The 16,432-nt window shown below is 43.1% G+C and overlaps 2 protein-coding genes across 4 annotated transcripts; one reads left to right on the forward strand and one right to left on the reverse strand.

Moving 5' to 3' along the window:
* The first annotated feature begins 3,515 nt into the window (after positions 1-3,515).
* On the forward strand, positions 3,516-6,592 carry LOC106613716 (ras-related protein Rab-11B). The gene is made up of 5 exons (XM_014216252.2): positions 3,516-3,746; positions 5,066-5,261; positions 5,417-5,610; positions 5,720-5,800; positions 5,913-6,592. Exons 1-5 carry the CDS (start codon positions 3,707-3,709, stop codon positions 6,053-6,055), a joined length of 654 nt encoding a protein of 217 aa, XP_014071727.1. The 5' UTR covers positions 3,516-3,706; the 3' UTR covers positions 6,056-6,592.
* Positions 6,593-8,221: 1,629 nt separating this feature from the next.
* Positions 8,222-16,074, reverse strand: LOC106613717 (E3 ubiquitin-protein ligase MARCHF2). 3 transcript variants are annotated; one of them, XM_045687460.1, is made up of 6 exons: positions 15,585-16,074; positions 13,951-14,203; positions 13,117-13,321; positions 12,233-12,442; positions 11,327-11,411; positions 8,222-10,814 (listed from the first exon to the last, which is right to left on the reverse strand). In XM_045687460.1, exons 2-6 carry the CDS (start codon positions 14,124-14,126, stop codon positions 10,795-10,797), a joined length of 696 nt encoding a protein of 231 aa, XP_045543416.1. In that variant the 5' UTR covers positions 14,127-14,203; positions 15,585-16,074; the 3' UTR covers positions 8,222-10,794. The 3 variants fall into 3 exon arrangements, with proteins under 3 accessions (XP_045543416.1, XP_014071728.2, XP_014071730.2); XM_014216253.2 differs by having other exon boundaries at positions 11,245-11,411; positions 15,585-16,064; XM_014216255.2 differs by having other exon boundaries at positions 11,245-11,411; positions 13,126-13,321; positions 15,585-16,040.
* Positions 16,075-16,432: the final 358 nt, after the last annotated feature.

Here is a 16,432-nt window from a genome sequence, read left to right on the forward strand (position 1 = left end):
GTGCTTTTATAATCTCCACCCGGCACAGCCAAAAGAGGACTGGCCACCCCTCATAGCCTGGTTCCTCTCTAGGTTTCTTCCTAGGTTTTGGCCTTTCTAGGGAGTTTTTCCTAGCCACCGTGCTTCTACACCTGCATTGCTTGCTGTTTGGGGTTTTAGGCTGGGTTTCTGTACAGCACTTTGAGATATCAGCTGATGTAAGAAGGGCTATATAAATACATTTGATCTTCCCACAGGTGTGATTACTACCTCTGAGGGTTTAGAGCTTGAGGTAGTCACCACATACAAGTACTTGGGAGTATGGCTATACGGTGCACTGTCCTTCTCTCAGCACATATCAAAGCTGCAGGCTAAAGTTGAATCTAGACTTGGTTTCCTCTATCTTAATCGCTTCTCTTTCACCCCAGCTGCCAAATTAACCCTGATTCAGATGACCATCCTACCCGTGCTAGACTACGGAGACGTAATTTATAGATCGGTAGGTAAGGGTGCTCTCGAGCGACTAGATGTTCTTTACCATTCGGCCATCAGATTTGCCACCAATGCTCCTTATAGGACACATCACTGCACTCTACACTCCTCTGTAAACTGGTTATCTCTGAATACCCGTCGCAGGACCCACTGGTTGATGCTTATTTATAAAACCCTCTTAGGCCTCACTCCCCCCTATCTGAGATATCTACTGCAGCCCTCATTCCCTACATACAACACCCATTCTGCCAGTCACATTCGGTTAAAGGTCCCCAAAGCGCACACATCTCTGGGTCGCTCCTCTTTTCAGTTTTCTGAAGCTAGCTACTGGAATGAGCTGCAACAAATACTCAAACTGGACAGTTTTATCTCAATCTCTTCATTCAAAGACTCAATCATGGACAGTCTTACTGACAGTTGTGCCTGCTTTGTATGATGTATTGTTGTCTCTACCTTTTTGACCTTTGTGCTGTTGTCTTTGCCCAATAATGTTTGTACCATGTTTTTGTTCTCCTACCATGTGTTTCTACCATGTTGTTGTCATGTTGTTTTTCTACCATGTTGTTGTCATGTTGTTTTTCTACCATGTTGTTGTCATGTTGACAAGACGGAGCTGCTCTTCCTCCCGGGGAAGGACTGCCCGTTCCATGATCTCGCCATCACGGTTGACAACTCCCTTGTGTCCTCCTCCCAGAGTGCTAAGAACCTTGGCGTGATCCTGGACAACACCCTGTCGTTCTCCACTAACATCAAGGCGGTGACCCGATCCTGTAGGTTCATGCTCTACAACATTCGCAGAGTACGACCCTGCCTCACACAGGAAGCGGCGCAGGTCCTAATCCAGGCACTTGTCATCTCCCGTCTGGATTACTGCAACTCGCTGTTGGCTGGGCTCCCTGCCTGTGCCATTAAACCCCTACAACTCATCCAGAACGCCGCAGCCCGTCTGGTGTTCAACCTTCCCAAGTTCTCTCACGTCACCCCGCTCCTCCGCTCTCTTCACTGGCTTCCAGTTGAAGCTCGCATCCGCTACAAGACCATGGTGATTGCCTACGGAGCTGTGAAGGGAATGGCACCTCCATACCTTCAGGCTCTGATCAGGCCCTACACCCAAACAAGGGCACTGTGTTCATCCACCTCTGGCCTGCTGGCCCCCCTACCTCTGAGGAAGCACAGTTCCCGCTCAGCCCAGTCAAAACTGTTCGCTGCTCTGGCACCCCAATGGTGGAACAAGCTCCCTCACGACGCCAGGACAGCGGAGTCAATCACCACCTTCCGGAGACACCTGAAACCCCACCTCTTTAAGGAATACCTAGGATAGGATAAAGTAATCCTTCTAACCCCCCCCCTTAAAAGATTTAGATGCACTATTGTAAAGTGGTTGTTCCACTGGATATCATAAGGTGAATGCACCATTTTGTAAGTCGCTCTGGATAAGAGCGTCTGCTAAATGACTTAAATGTAAATGTTGTGTTTCTACCATGTTGTTGTCATGTTGTTTTTCTACCATGTTGTTGTCATGTTGTGTTTCTACCATGTTGTTGTTATGTTGTTTTCTACCATGTTGTTGTCATGTTGTGTTGCTACCATGTTGTTGTCATGTTGTTTTTCTACCATGTTGTTGTCATGTTGTGTTTCTACCATGTTGTTGTTATGTTGTTTTCTACCATGTTGTTGTCATGTTGTGTTTCTACCATGTTGTTGTTATGTTGTTTTCTACCATGTTGTTGTCATGTTGTGTTTCTACCATGTTGTTGTTATGTTGTTTTCTACCATGTTGTTGTCATGTTGTGTTGCTACCATGTTGTTGTCATGTTGTTTTTCTACCATGTTGTTGTCATGTTGTTTTGCTACCATGCTGTGTTATGTTGTTTTTCTACCATGTTGTTGTCATGTTGTTTTTCTACCATGCTGTGTTATGTTGTTTTGCTACCATGTTGTTGTCATGTTGTGTTTCTACCATGTTGTTGTTATGTTGTTTTCTACCATGTTGTTGTCATGTTGTTTTGCTACCATGTTGTTGTCATGTTGTTTTTCTACCATGCTGTGTTATGTTGTTTTGCTACCATGTTGTTGTCATGTTGTTTTTCTACCATGTTGTTGTCATGTTGTTTTTCTACCATGTTGTTGTCATGTTGTGTTTCTACCATGTTGTTGTCATGTTGTTTTTCTACCATGTTGTTGTCATATTGTTTTTCTACCATGTTGTGTTATGTGTTTCTGCCTTGTTATGCTATCTTAGGTCTCTCTTTATGTATTGTTGTGTCTCTCATGTTGTGATGTGTGTTTTGTCCTATATTTATATTGTATTTATTTAATTTTGTTTAATCCCAGGCCCTGTCCTGCAGGTATCCTTTTGCCTTTTGGTAGGCCGTCATTGTAAATAACAATTTGTTCTTAACTGACTTGCCTAGTTAAATAAAATAAAATAAAAATAGGGTTAAGGGGAATAGTGTCCCCACAAGGTTAGTTATACAAGAGTGTGTGTGTGTGTGAGTAAGTGCATAGAGTGAGTGTGCATAGAAGGGTCAATGCAAATAGTCATTGTAGCCATTTTGTTAGCTATTTAGCAGTCTTATGGCTTTGGCATAGAAACTGTTCAGACGGCTGTTGGTGTCAGACTTGCCGTTCAAAAGCAGAGAGAACAATCGATGGCTTGAGTGGCTGAAATCTTTAACAATTTTCTGGGCCTTTCTTTCACATTGCCTGATGTAGAGGTCCTGGATGGCAGGGAGCTCGGCCTCAGTGATGTACTAGGCTGTCCGCACCACCCTCAGACTCGTACAGTTGCCATAACAAGTACTGATGCAGCCAGTCAAGATGCTCTCAATGGTGCAGCTGTAGAACTTCTTGAGGATCTGAGTAGACCCTTGATAAAGTATAATTTGACAGGAGTGGTCATCAGATGAAAAAAGAAGCCAGCATTCTTTAACCACCAACTGTAGATATTATCACTGATATAGCCTAGCTATGTAGGCCTATTACTACTGTAATGGAATGCCATGAATATTGTAGTAGAGTTTACATTGGCGCCAGTGAACTCCTCCCCTTCTGCAGAGCCAGGAAGATCCCCTCTCTTCCTGCGGTCGGTTGGAGACTGTGACAGCCAAGGCATTGTTTCGCGCATTGGGTTACAGGGGGAAAAAAAGGGACGGAGAAAACACTACAACCAACAGCTGAAACGCTAGACCAGGAATATATCGCAATTAAATTGGAATCAGACGATTTTAAAGACATGGGTAACCGAGATGATGAATACGATTTCTTGTTCAAAGGTAAACTAACTGTCATCCATGTCTACACATCTAGCTGTAGCTAGCTGCTTTTTGTGGTAGCTACAACAAATAGAATTGGTCTGATTTTGTTAATTACGTTAGAGGAAGCGCCCACAATGTATTTTATTATAACAGATTGTTTTAGAATGTAGATAGATTTAGCAAGCCTCCATCTGATCTGGTGGCATGCTAATTCTTAGTTTTGTCGCATTGTGTTGACAAATGCACAGTTCTAACTTGTCTAACGACAGAGGATTTCTCAGGTCTCGTTCCTTTATAACACCTTCATCATACTCAAAAGGTGCTGGCCAGCAACATGCAGATTTCTTCAAATACAAATCATAGCTAGGATTCTTTTCACAAGTGTACCAAAGGTCAAACCTGAAATGGGTGATTCATTAAGTCATTGTCATTTTTTTATTTGTTGTATATGTAACTTATAGGTAATACCCATAAAGAATACACCTAATAGAAATACTGTTATATTTGTTCATCCCATAAACAGTTTGCTTAGATTATAATGTGACTGACAGTATGCGATGTAGCTGAACATGACTATCCCTGATAATAGACTGCCCATTTAATTGTATCAGATAGGAATGGGATAATGAGCAGGAAGGAAGTCCCCGGCACAAGAAACCACATTTGTCAAAATCTTACAGATACCCATTTATTACCCTACTGATGAGTTCCTGTTAGATGTTTCAATCCCACAGAAGCACACCACACCCGTTACCAGTCTAGTGTAGTATACAGCAATATTCAACATGAGACATTCCAAATGACACTTAAAACATGATGATATAAAATGTCATCAAAGGGACAGAGTGAGAACAGAGGATTTCCAAGTGATTCAGAGGGTGAATCACTGGAGAAGACAGGAAAGGAAGAGGCCCTCTGAAAGTGTTAACTCAGGTTTCCCAGTAGGAACAGGTTCTCAGCTTCCTGCAGCATGACTTCAGAAGGACAAAGTTCACAACGTTTTCCTCCACTAAAAAGACAGAGCAGCACTTTCTACTCATTTAACCACTTTATTTCTGTTAAGAATGCTTTTCTGTTGTTTTTCGTCATCTTGGCAAGGCCATGCAAACAGCGGTATTCAATCAATGAACATATTGTCTTTCCAAAGCATTCAAAGAAGTCAGACATTCACAGATCCATTTGATTACGGCCATTTTCCTAAGTAATCCACTTGGCCTACTTGGTTTTGGTAATTGGTTTACTGTATATGATCTGTTATGTGGTCTAACATTTTCCACTGTATTGAACATACAGCAGCAGCCTGTCATTGCAATGCTAAATGTGTGTTTTGTTGCCAGTGGTGCTGATCGGAGACTCTGGTGTGGGGAAGAGTAACCTGCTGTCCCGTTTCACACGGAATGAGTTCAACCTGGAGAGCAAAAGCACCATCGGTGTGGAATTCGCCACCCGCAGCATCCAGGTGGACGGCAAAATGATAAAGGCCCAGATCTGGGATACAGCTGGACAGGAGCGCTACAGAGCCATCACCTCAGCGTGAGTGGTAGAGGGAGCTCATTGTTCAATAATGTTAAGGATGCTCGTCTTGGAACTAGCATATTTTGATAGCACTGAAACCATTGTGTGAAATCCTTCTCTATCTTAGTCTCACAACCTATGACCTCGTATCCTCCCTGCTCTGTCCCAATCAGGTACTACCGGGGGGCGGTGGGGGCACTCCTAGTGTACGACATTGCCAAGCATCTAACCTATGAAAATGTGGAGCGCTGGCTGAAGGAGCTGAGGGATCATGCTGATAACAACATCGTCATCATGCTGGTGGGCAACAAGAGTGACCTGCGCCACCTCAGGGCAGTGCCCACAGACGAGGCTCGCGCTTTCGCAGGTAAACAACAAAAACACTGGAGTAGATGACAGCTCACTCCGTGGACAAAAATGGTTAAGAAGACACCCCTGTTTGTCTCAATGCAATCTTTTCTCTTTTTCTCCCTCAGAAAAGAATACGCTATCATTTATTGAGACCTCAGCTTTGGACTCCACTAATGTAGAAGAGGCGTTCAAGAACATCCTCACAGGTAAGAAGAGGGAGCCACGACACACCTCACATTACTGGAAACAAACTAGTGTATAAGGTATGTATTATTGGCACATTGTATTTTCAGTTACTGTCTCTTCTTTTTCCTCCAGAAATCTACCGAATCGTATCACAGAAGCAGATAGCTGACAGATCAGCACATGACGAGTCTCCAGGCAACAATGTAGTGGACATCAGTGTCCCCCCCACCACCGATGGGCAGAAAAACAAACTACCGTGCTGCCAAAGCCTGTGACCCTCAGCACTCCTCTGACCCCCTTTCCCCAACCCCCCTCCACTTCCACCATCACACTGTCTTATCCTGTACCGCCCATTCTGTCTTTGTTACCATATGTGGCGACGCCCTACTCAACCCTCCCTCCCTGTATACAAAACTTACTTTTTATTACTTGTGAACTCACATATGCTCTTCTGCCATGAAGTGAAACTTAAAAAAGCCTTCCATTCACTTTTTCAGTTATTCATGGGTTCAACATTGAGGTTCCTGCAGTGTAGCAACAGGACTGTGAAATGGGATGAGCTGGATTTGAAGTGCTGTAGTGTTTTGGACTCTTGAGATTTGAACAATGACCACTAGATGGTGCTGTGTATATACCCACTCACAGTTTCTCTTGAATAAGGCAGTATTATTACATTGGTATATGCATTTAGTTAGTTATCATGCCAGAAATGACCTTCATTGTGTATTTATTCAAATGTTTGTCTCACCTTTTCATTGTTTTATTTTCAATAATCACTGTAAGACTTTACAATAAACTCAATGACAAAGTAATAAGTCATTCATTGATCTTTAACATATTCTACCCTTATTAGTGTGCTGTACAGTACTGGAATTCAAAATGCTCAACTTTAGATGTATGCAGGTAGACTGTCTTGTCCTGTGTGTGTGTCTGTCCTTATGGAGGCTTGTTGTTGTAGTGGCAGGAGTCTACAGGAGGTTGTTTACGTTTCCTCCAGGCCCAGTCCTGTTCCTCTGCTCTAGGACAGCGCCACACCCCATTAGAGCTAGCCTAGTGTCAAGCATGATGCTACAGCAGCATATGAAAAATATTAGAGCCGTGTTTATTGTAAGCCCCTTAAAGGCCTATCTGCCAGGCATTGCATGGGAGGGAGATCCAGGAACTAACTGTTCACAGGGATTCAATTCAACATTTCATCAGTTGTTGACCTCTGTGTAAGCCAGTAGTGGAAAACAGAATTGAATTATCGAATGACATGACCCTCTCATCTTTGGCGGTCTATTTTAGGAGGATGGAGGATGGATTAGAAAAGAGCCTTAGATGGAGAAGAGTTTTATATACTGAACAAAAATATAAATGCAACGTGCAACAATTTCAATAATTTTACTATGTCACAGTTCATATAAGGAAATCAGTCAATTGAACTAAATTCATTAGACCCTAATCTATGGTTTTCACATGACCGGGCATGAGCGCAGCCATGGATGGGCCTGGGTGTGCATAGGCCCAAGCCAAGCCAATCAGAATTTGTTTTTTCCCCACAAAAGGGCTTTATTACAGACAGAAATACTCCTGTTTCATCAGCTGTCTGGGTGGCTGGGCTCAGACGATCCGGCAGGTGAAGATGCCGGATGTGGATGTCCTTGGCTGACCGTAGTCTGTGGTTGAAAGGCAGGTTGGACATACTGCCAAATTCTCTAAAATGACGTTGGAGGCAGCTTATGGTAGAGAAATGAACATTCAATTCTGACAACAGCTCTGGTGGACATTCCTGCAGTCAGCATGCCAATTGCACGCTCCCTCAACACTTGAGACATCTGTGTTGTGACAAAGCTGCACATTTTAGAGTGGCCTTTTATTGTTCCCAGCACAAGTTGCACCTGTGTAATGATTATGCTGTTTAATCAGCTTCTTGATATGCCACACCTGTCCTATGGATCAATTATCTTGGCAAAGGAGAAATGCTTTTTGTGCATATGGAACATTTCAGGGATTTTGTATTTCAGTTCATGAAACATGGGACCAACATTTTACATATTTATATTTCTGTTCAGTATAAGTTGAGAATGTAACCAGTAAGTGAACGTACATGACATGGGACATTTTGTTGATATGTTGACCCTCTTGTTGACCTGAGAGTGACTGGAAACCAGAGCACTGGATACCAAACAAATTCTACATTTTCCATGTGAACAAAAAGTGCAAAACCCCTATCAAGAGTAATGTGACCTAAGATAGTTCATGCAAATATTGTGTGGACTTTGGAAAAGTTCATGTGATCAAGGAAGATGACAGTTCAACCAACATTTTGCAAACAATTCTATTTTGACTGAATGTGTTAACTGTTGCAGATAACCGTAAAGTCTGAAATAACATCAAATAAGAGGCCTGTGTAGTACATGCAAGTGTCCACATCATTAAGAAGACAAAAGGAGTCGATGTTTATCCATTCTGTAGCTTCATTTTTAAATTTGCTTTGCACACTTTTCTTGGCTGATTGCAAGCACCAACATATTTTGGTGAAGACATCTTTCTTTTTTACATTGCACAACATAAATGTTTTGAAATACTATAGTGTAAGATTGATACAAATCCTGTGCTTCAAGGAATAATTGAAACAAATTACAAATGATACACATGAATATATTAAAAACTGTGGTAAAACGAACACGAGATTAAATCATTAACAAAAACAAGTCTACAAAGCTGGTATGTTGCTCCTTTTACATACGAGCATGACAATGCCCTGGACCCTTGGTTTCATCTTCAAATCAAAAACGAAATCAGAGGAGCAATATCCGAACATCAGAAACAGGGAAAATTGTACAATATCAGTAACACTTTTAAATCCCTTTCAAAGTCTGTATTAGGAGATAATATAAACAACCACACTGTATTCATTTCCATTATAGTTTTGTGAAAGTGCCGTTTGATATACTGGTATAAAACACAAGAATCAATGCTTCTTTGGAGAGAAGGAACTGTTTGAGTTAGCGGTTATAACACTGGAGTTTAATGTCTCTGAGCATATTGTAGGCAACTCAAGACTCGCATAGAAAAATCCAACATCCTATCGTGACCTTCTCAGCCTGCACAAGTGAGCGAACTGCTATGATCCTTCATATGCACTTACTTCTACATTATACTTCTGCTTTCATTACATATTGTTAAGATTATAGGTAAGAATTGCATTGTAAAGTGATCAAATTGCACACTTGCTGTAACTACACCCTACATTGCTGACGACGTAGGTAAGAACTCTCTCCACCCTGAAAGATCCTCAACACGGTTCCACACCACCACACACACACACACAGGAAAATAACCTCATACTAAGCTCCAGTATTACTATTGCACAACGTTATCTACCCTTTAACACCAGATGAGGATTCCTTCAGAGTGACAATCGCCACTTTACAACAACAAAAACATTTCTATCCATTTTCAGAATGGGTCTCCCAACAGGACACTACACTGAACTGAACTGGGCTGACTAGTGTCCATCTATGCTGAGGATGACTTCCTACTTTGTTTACTGTAGATCACCATTGTCCCCCCAAGCTTAATCTGATTTCAGAATGCCACTCCCACAACCAGGTTTCTTGCAGCTGCATAAATAAACCTTCCAGTGCATAGCTGTTCCACCGCAAAGCCCTTCAGGTGATCAACCCTCAGGTCCCGGAGGAGTTGAACTTGCCCCTACAGATGAGCAGTAGATAGGAGCATGATTGCTATGAAGGGGTTAAAATAAAAGAGTGACAAATCTAGACCTATGTTTTTGGCTTCTGTGCACCATGACGTGAGCTTCCCCTACTGAGGAGGATATTTGCATTAATCCTCCTCTCTTTAGGCCTGTTAACAGCTTTTAAGATTCAGGGACAATACTTGTATGGTCAACCAAGGACACTATGATTAACAACACATATACAAATATGTCGAAATGAAGCTTCGCTAAGACAGAGGGTGTCTGAAAGGTCCATACAGCGTACAGGGAAGAAATCAAATGCACAAAACCCACACAAAGAGCTATGCTGTTTTTGCACATCTCTCTCATACAGAGGTCACCTCATATGTTTTAAAGTTGTGGCAGATGGATAAGAACAAAACTCATAAGAGTCTAGAACCAGACACTGGGTTCTACTGTCAAGGTACAGTCTGTAGGTACGTCTGAGTGTAGGCGTCCGAGTCTGGTCGACTGCATATCGGAGGGAATACAACTTCTACAAAACCTGAAGTAACATCAACCAACCAATCTATGCTCTTGCTGGATGTGATTACTAGCTATTGTTACGTGACGACACCAAAAGAAAACACACCAATACCAAAAAACACACCAACTAAAAGCTTTTCATTGGAATCTCATCATAGGAGAGCAATGTACTATTGATTTCCTGTAACCAGTTTCCCCTCAACCACAACAAGTTTGAAATTCATGTTTGTGGAATACACATTTCCATAAAGGTTTTTCTTCATCAGTGGCATCTAGACCTACTGTACATAGATCAGCTCACTCTATAGGAACAGTTTTTTCTATTAAGTGCTGACAGTATGAGACCTCTATACTCCCAGGGAGGAAACCTTGATCAACATACAAACTAGCAACACTAAATCAACGGAAGCTCGACCAACCGATCTTTCAATCCCCCAAAGTAAAAAAAAAAAGTAAACAATATTCCCCCCCACCCCAACAAAATGAAAACATAAACAGTGCATCGCATGCATGCAAAACTGTGCGTGTTGGGAGCAGTCTCCTCACATACTGCGAGAGCACCCGCGTCCACAGTGTTTTATTGCACAATTCCTGCTCACCCCAAGGGGAAAACAGATGGGAGTTAAATTGAAGGGAGTCAACTGAATTGCGTATAAAAATGGCATGAGCATATATAATCCCCCAGTGGAATAGCCTGTGGCTGGTGAACCGGAGTCAAAACTTCTCACTTCTGCACTCAGTGGTTAGGGAATCAACTGCTGGATGAATCGCCTTAGATCAGCATCAACGATCCATGCCTCACTTTTATAGTCGGTTGTGGAGAACTGAAAATAAAGAGAGTAAATGTTCACTTAAACGCTAGGTCGTGGTTTTAAGGCTTCAGCAGCCATCTCCACTGAGCATCAGTCCAATCCTTTGTCGTCTCCTTGCAGGGCCCAGTGGAGTACCATCCAATCAACTGCCCATTTCCAAACCTTCACAAAACACTCTACTGCACGGTACTGAATGGCCTCTAACATAATGCTTTCTTTACCTGATCAATATAAAAACGCCAGTAGAGGCTATAACACGACTAAATAAAAACGAAAGGTATTAAATGAAGAGCTGATGATGATACACGTAGGTAAAAAAGGATTTAAACTGAAAAATAAAAAAATCTGCATCCACAAGTGCTTAGGCTCTGGTTGGAGACTTGGTTTTTTTTGCCACAAACCTCCAGCACACGGAGAAGAACCCTAACATCAATTTTCCCACCTTTGACCTCATACTATGGTCTCGTCAGCTGTCTTTTTCAGCAGCTTCGTGGAGAGCAAGGAATGCTGGCTAGAATGCCCACCCTTCGCGTCTGGAAGGAGCAGGCGCACTTTCTGGTTGGTTCGTCTCCACTCAGAGTAGAGCTGACAGTGGTAGCGGAATGAAACCTGCAGGGGAGATGGGGGTTGAGGAGGAGAGATGGGGGTTGAGGAGGAGAGATGGGGGTTGAGGAGGAGAGAAGGGGGTTGAGGAGGAGAGAAGGGGGGTTGAGGAGGAGAGAAGGGGGTTGAGGAGGAGAGAAGGGGGTTGAGGAGGAGAGATGGGGGTTGAGGAGGAGAGATGGGGGTTGAGGAGGAGAGATGGGGGTTGAGGAGGAGAGATGGGGGTTGAGGAGGAGAGATGGGGGTTGAGGAGGAGAGATGGGGGTTGAGGAGGAGAGAAGGGGGTTGAGGAGGAGAGATGGGGGTTGAGGAGGAGAGATGGGGGTTGAGGAGGAGAGAAGGGGGTTGAGGAGGAGAGATGGGGGTTGAGGAGGAGAGAAGGGGGTTGAGGAGGAGAGAAGGGGGTTGAGGAGGAGAGAAGGGGGTTGAGGAGGAGAGAAGGGGGTTGAGGAGGAGAGAATATTGATGCTCCTCCAAGGCTAAAAACAAACAAACTGGCACGCTAAAGGTTTGAGAACTGCTGTCCAAGCACATTCAGGAGTTGAAACATTACAACTGGTAAATACAAAACAGACTCGATCAAAGTCCATTTCTGTCTTTTAAAGCAAAGTCTTTTTAGTAGCAACAGGCATGACAAAAGACTCATAAAAACAAATCAATTACACATCAAATGTAAGTGGGACTGTCTTGGACGGTCTTGTTGTCCCACTAAGTATTTAAAGTGTGATTAGTCAAAGACAGGCTGCTAGTTTCCCAACCATGATTTAGCATGCTGAGACGCTGATCTAAGGTCAGTTCTAGCCGGTCCTAGATGTGGGCCTACTTACCAGAGTCCAGAGGACGTAAATGGTGAAGAGGGCGATGGTGAGTGCGATGAGGCCCACGGCCTCCAGTCTGCTGTTGAAGTGCAGGTGGTCCTGAGCTCCCCTCAGACACAGCCAGCCAGAGATGGCTGCCAGGGGCGTGATGAACAGGAAGCACAGCATGTCACAGAACAAAGTGCGCTTCTCGTTCCGAGGGCCCGGATCCCGCATCCACTGTGAAGACAGAAGAGAGGGGAGAGAAGAGAAAGAAATAAAGTGTACTGAGCATGCACTACAGGCCCAACAGGGTCACTGGAGGACTCACACTGCTTTTTCCTCTTCTTCTGGGTTTGGTTTATTGAGATTCGCATTAGTAGATGAATGACTTCCTGGGTTCAAACATCATTCATTACACGAACACATGATGATACATTACAATAAATAACTAAAACAAAATCCATAATCCCTCCCTAACTAGATTTCCGTTGACATATTCAGCATTTACTACACAACTAAGTCAAACTAAGCCAACATTGCTTCATGTTTTTGACCCATGAGCAAGGCCCAAAATTCTATATCAACACAGAAGTATTGCAGCTACAAGCACAATGTTTGCATTGAGTAATCTACGCAAGCAGAAAGAGACAAAGAAGAGTGAATCATGCTCATGTGTTTTGACACAGCATAAGCAGAACCACACACACACCGCAGGCAGAGGAATGCTGACAAAGGCAAAAGCAAGCAGCAGCAGTCTCTCACACACACACACACACACACACACACACACACACACACACACACACACACACACACACACACACACACACACACACACACACACACACACACACACACACACACACACACACACACACACACACACACGCAGACAAGCTAAAGGCATTGACCTTTGTTACCTCTGTGAGGGACCTGGGCTTGCGCTCAATTGTGAACTCTGTGTGGCACAGCTCACAGTAACTGGTGTTGGAGGAGGAGAGCCACTTCTCTAGGCAGCTCTTGTGCACCGTGCCCAAAGTCCCTGTGCAGTCGCAGGGGGACAGGAGGCCCTCGCCGTTGGCCCCCTCGTGACAGATCCGGCAGATTGGCCCATCGCTGGAGGAAACAGAAAGGTCCTGAACAGGATACTTAGACTGGGTTTACTTACTACAGCCTGCCAAATATTACTTAGACTGGGTTTACTTACTACAGCCTGCCAAATATTACTTAGACTGGGTTTACTTACTACAGCCTGCCAAATATTACTTAGACTGGGTTTACTTACTACAGCCTGCCAAATATTACTTAGACTGGGTTTACTTACTACAGCCTGCCAAATATTACTTAGACTGGGTTTACTTACTACAGCCTGCCAAATATTACTTAGACTGGGTTTACTTACTACAGCCTGCCAAATATTACTTAGACTGGGTTTACTTACTACAGCCTGCCAAATATTACTTAGACTGGGTTTACTTACTACAGCCTGCCAAATATTACTTAGACTGGGTTTACTTACTACAGCCTGCCAAATATTACTTAGGCTAACATAACATTTCAGTCTTAACAGCTAAGCAAATTCTCATCAATTCTGAGGCTAACTGTGAGACATCTTTCCGGACACATACTCCCAAACATTCACGAGTTCCAGATATGACTAGGATAACTACTATAACAGCCTGTTATAAAAGCCCTAAACATCTCATAAATGCTCAGCTCTGAAAGTGAGTTTTCAGCCACAGTACCTCTGTGTGCTCACGGGTTTGATGACAGTGGAGAGCAGCCGTCCATCTTTGGCTGTGACCTGGGTGACATACTGTGATCTGCAGTTATCCGACTCCTCCACGCTTTTGGACAGGGCAGCGTTGCCAGTGCAGTCACACAGAGAGCCCGGGAGGTGGCAACACTCCCCCGTCGTCATGGTTACGTCGTCCAGGGGGTCAGGGGTCAAGGGAATGATGAGGAACAGACTCAGCTCAGAGCAGTTAGGCCTAACAGCTGGAGTGATGCGAAGGAGTTAGGACCTCATTCACTTCATACAATACACTTCTACTACTAGTTACATCACAGAGCTTATTATGAGACAAATAGTGAGGTTTAAAATATAATATCATTTTCTTTGACCAACATTATTAGAACACTGAGCTGAATGAGGCCTAAATTATGACAACATGAAAAAGGCTCTTAAAATGTTTTCACAACACTGAGAATTTGTATTGTAGGAAATAAAATAATGATATTGTCTGAACTGTAGGCCTATTTGCCCCAAAATCCAGTTGAGCCAATTTGGCAAAACACAACACAGCTACTTCTAAAATTCTATCTCTGTATGAGCAGCAGGGCACAAGGGAGTGACCGCCGATCCCGGCCAAGCTGTCTCCTAGATATCCTCACCCAGATAATTGGCTACTCAGACACTGGATTCATATATCTGTCTGTATGGGATGTCAGCATCTTACAGTTTCTAGGAAATATACTGACATGACCAAATTATATATTTTGAAAAATAACAATTTAAATGAAAACCTTTGATCAAAGAATTCTTATTTGACCCTCAAAATACAATACAGACACCATTATCTATCCAGATATGTTTTTATTTAACCTTTATTTAACTAGGTGAGTCAGTTAAGAACAAATTCTTATTTTACAATGACGGCCTAACCCTCCCCTAACCTGGACGACGCTGGGCCAATTGTGCGCCACCCTATGAGACACCCGATCGTGATACAGCCCGGGATCGAACAAGGGTCTGTAGTGATGCCTCTAGCACAGAAATGCAGTGTCTTAGATCGCTGCGCCACTCCGGAACCCTCAGATAGCACAATATCAGGGGGTGGCTAGACATTCCCTGGTCTTTCCAAAATGACAGAGTATCATCAAGTCTACCAATCATTATGTTTTGTAACGTTAGATATCAGGAAAACATATCATCTTGATTTGATGGTGATTAATCAATGTGGTTACTACAAACAAACATAGTTAGAACGCTAGCTAGCTACATCATGCTTGAAGTGTCGAATCCCGACGAGAACACACACACACACACACACACACACACTCAAATACAGACACAAAACCCCGACCGAAGGACACAGCTGGATAATTTGGTCAGCCAGCTGTGTTTAGCTCTAGCTACAGTAGCTAGTGCAGGAAAGAATAGCAACCATACTGATTGCTACATGACAATGGATTATGGTTTAATTGTGTTTACAGTATCGTTCATTTATTAAGCTAATGCCTTCTACTAGGAAAACGGTCTAGTGAGCCAGCTAACTTTATTTTAGCTAACTATAGTAGCTATTTGTTAGCCGCTAACTTAGCTACTGTAACGTTACTAGTTAGCGAGCCGACAGAGACCGTAGAAGAAAATACTCACCGGGTTCCTTCTTTTTTCATTTTAACAGCTGATATGTGGGTTTGTCAATGTATAAAATAGTCCTCTATAGAAACCATCAATGTTGAGAATTGCTTTATTTCCTTTCTGATGTCTCGCTAGCTATGCCAGTTCTCGTCTAGCTGTCAGACAACAGTAGCACAGAGTTTCTAAACCCAGAAGCGCAACATCGCGAGACTACCGGGAACGCTTGCGAAACAGACCAAGCAGACACATGCTGGGGTTTGGGATTGGAGAAGTCAAAGAGCTTGTTCGACATTGCAAGCGACTGCCGACTGACTGATCTTCAAATCACTTTGCATCAAAAATAACTACTCATTAATATTTGTAGATCAGCCAGTCACAATTTACCCACAATGCATCATGGATTTGATGCTCTCGAACAAGGACAATATGTCCATGTGATCTGGGATCAGTGAGAGAAGTGAAAATATATTCCTTAGTTCATTTTCTAGAAATCTAAAGGCACAACCTAGATTCCAGGCAATTTCTTAAAAGATGTTGAACATGTTATTACTCCAATCTCGTGAAACTGACACGTTTTCATTTTCGTCAAACACAACTTTATATTGAAGGAGTGCCTTTGATTTGACGGCATGCACATGCGCAGTTCGGCGCGAGACGACGGTCAGACCCGATGACGTATATCTGCGCATGAGCTTAGATAGCCAAAGCCTCCATGACATCGCCCTCAAGTGTGATCCGGGATTTCTATTGGAGAAGCAGTTTATGCCTAACTTCATTATTGGTCAGTGATCTTCATACTGTACGGTCTTTGACAGAGCCTCCTCCACATACGGACGGCGTTTCCGATCAGCATAGCTTGTCAT

The sequence above is a fragment of the Salmo salar genome, chromosome ssa10 (genome assembly GCF_905237065.1).
Source record: "Salmo salar chromosome ssa10, Ssal_v3.1, whole genome shotgun sequence".
In the NCBI taxonomy this organism is placed as follows: Eukaryota; Metazoa; Chordata; class Actinopteri; order Salmoniformes; family Salmonidae; genus Salmo; species Salmo salar.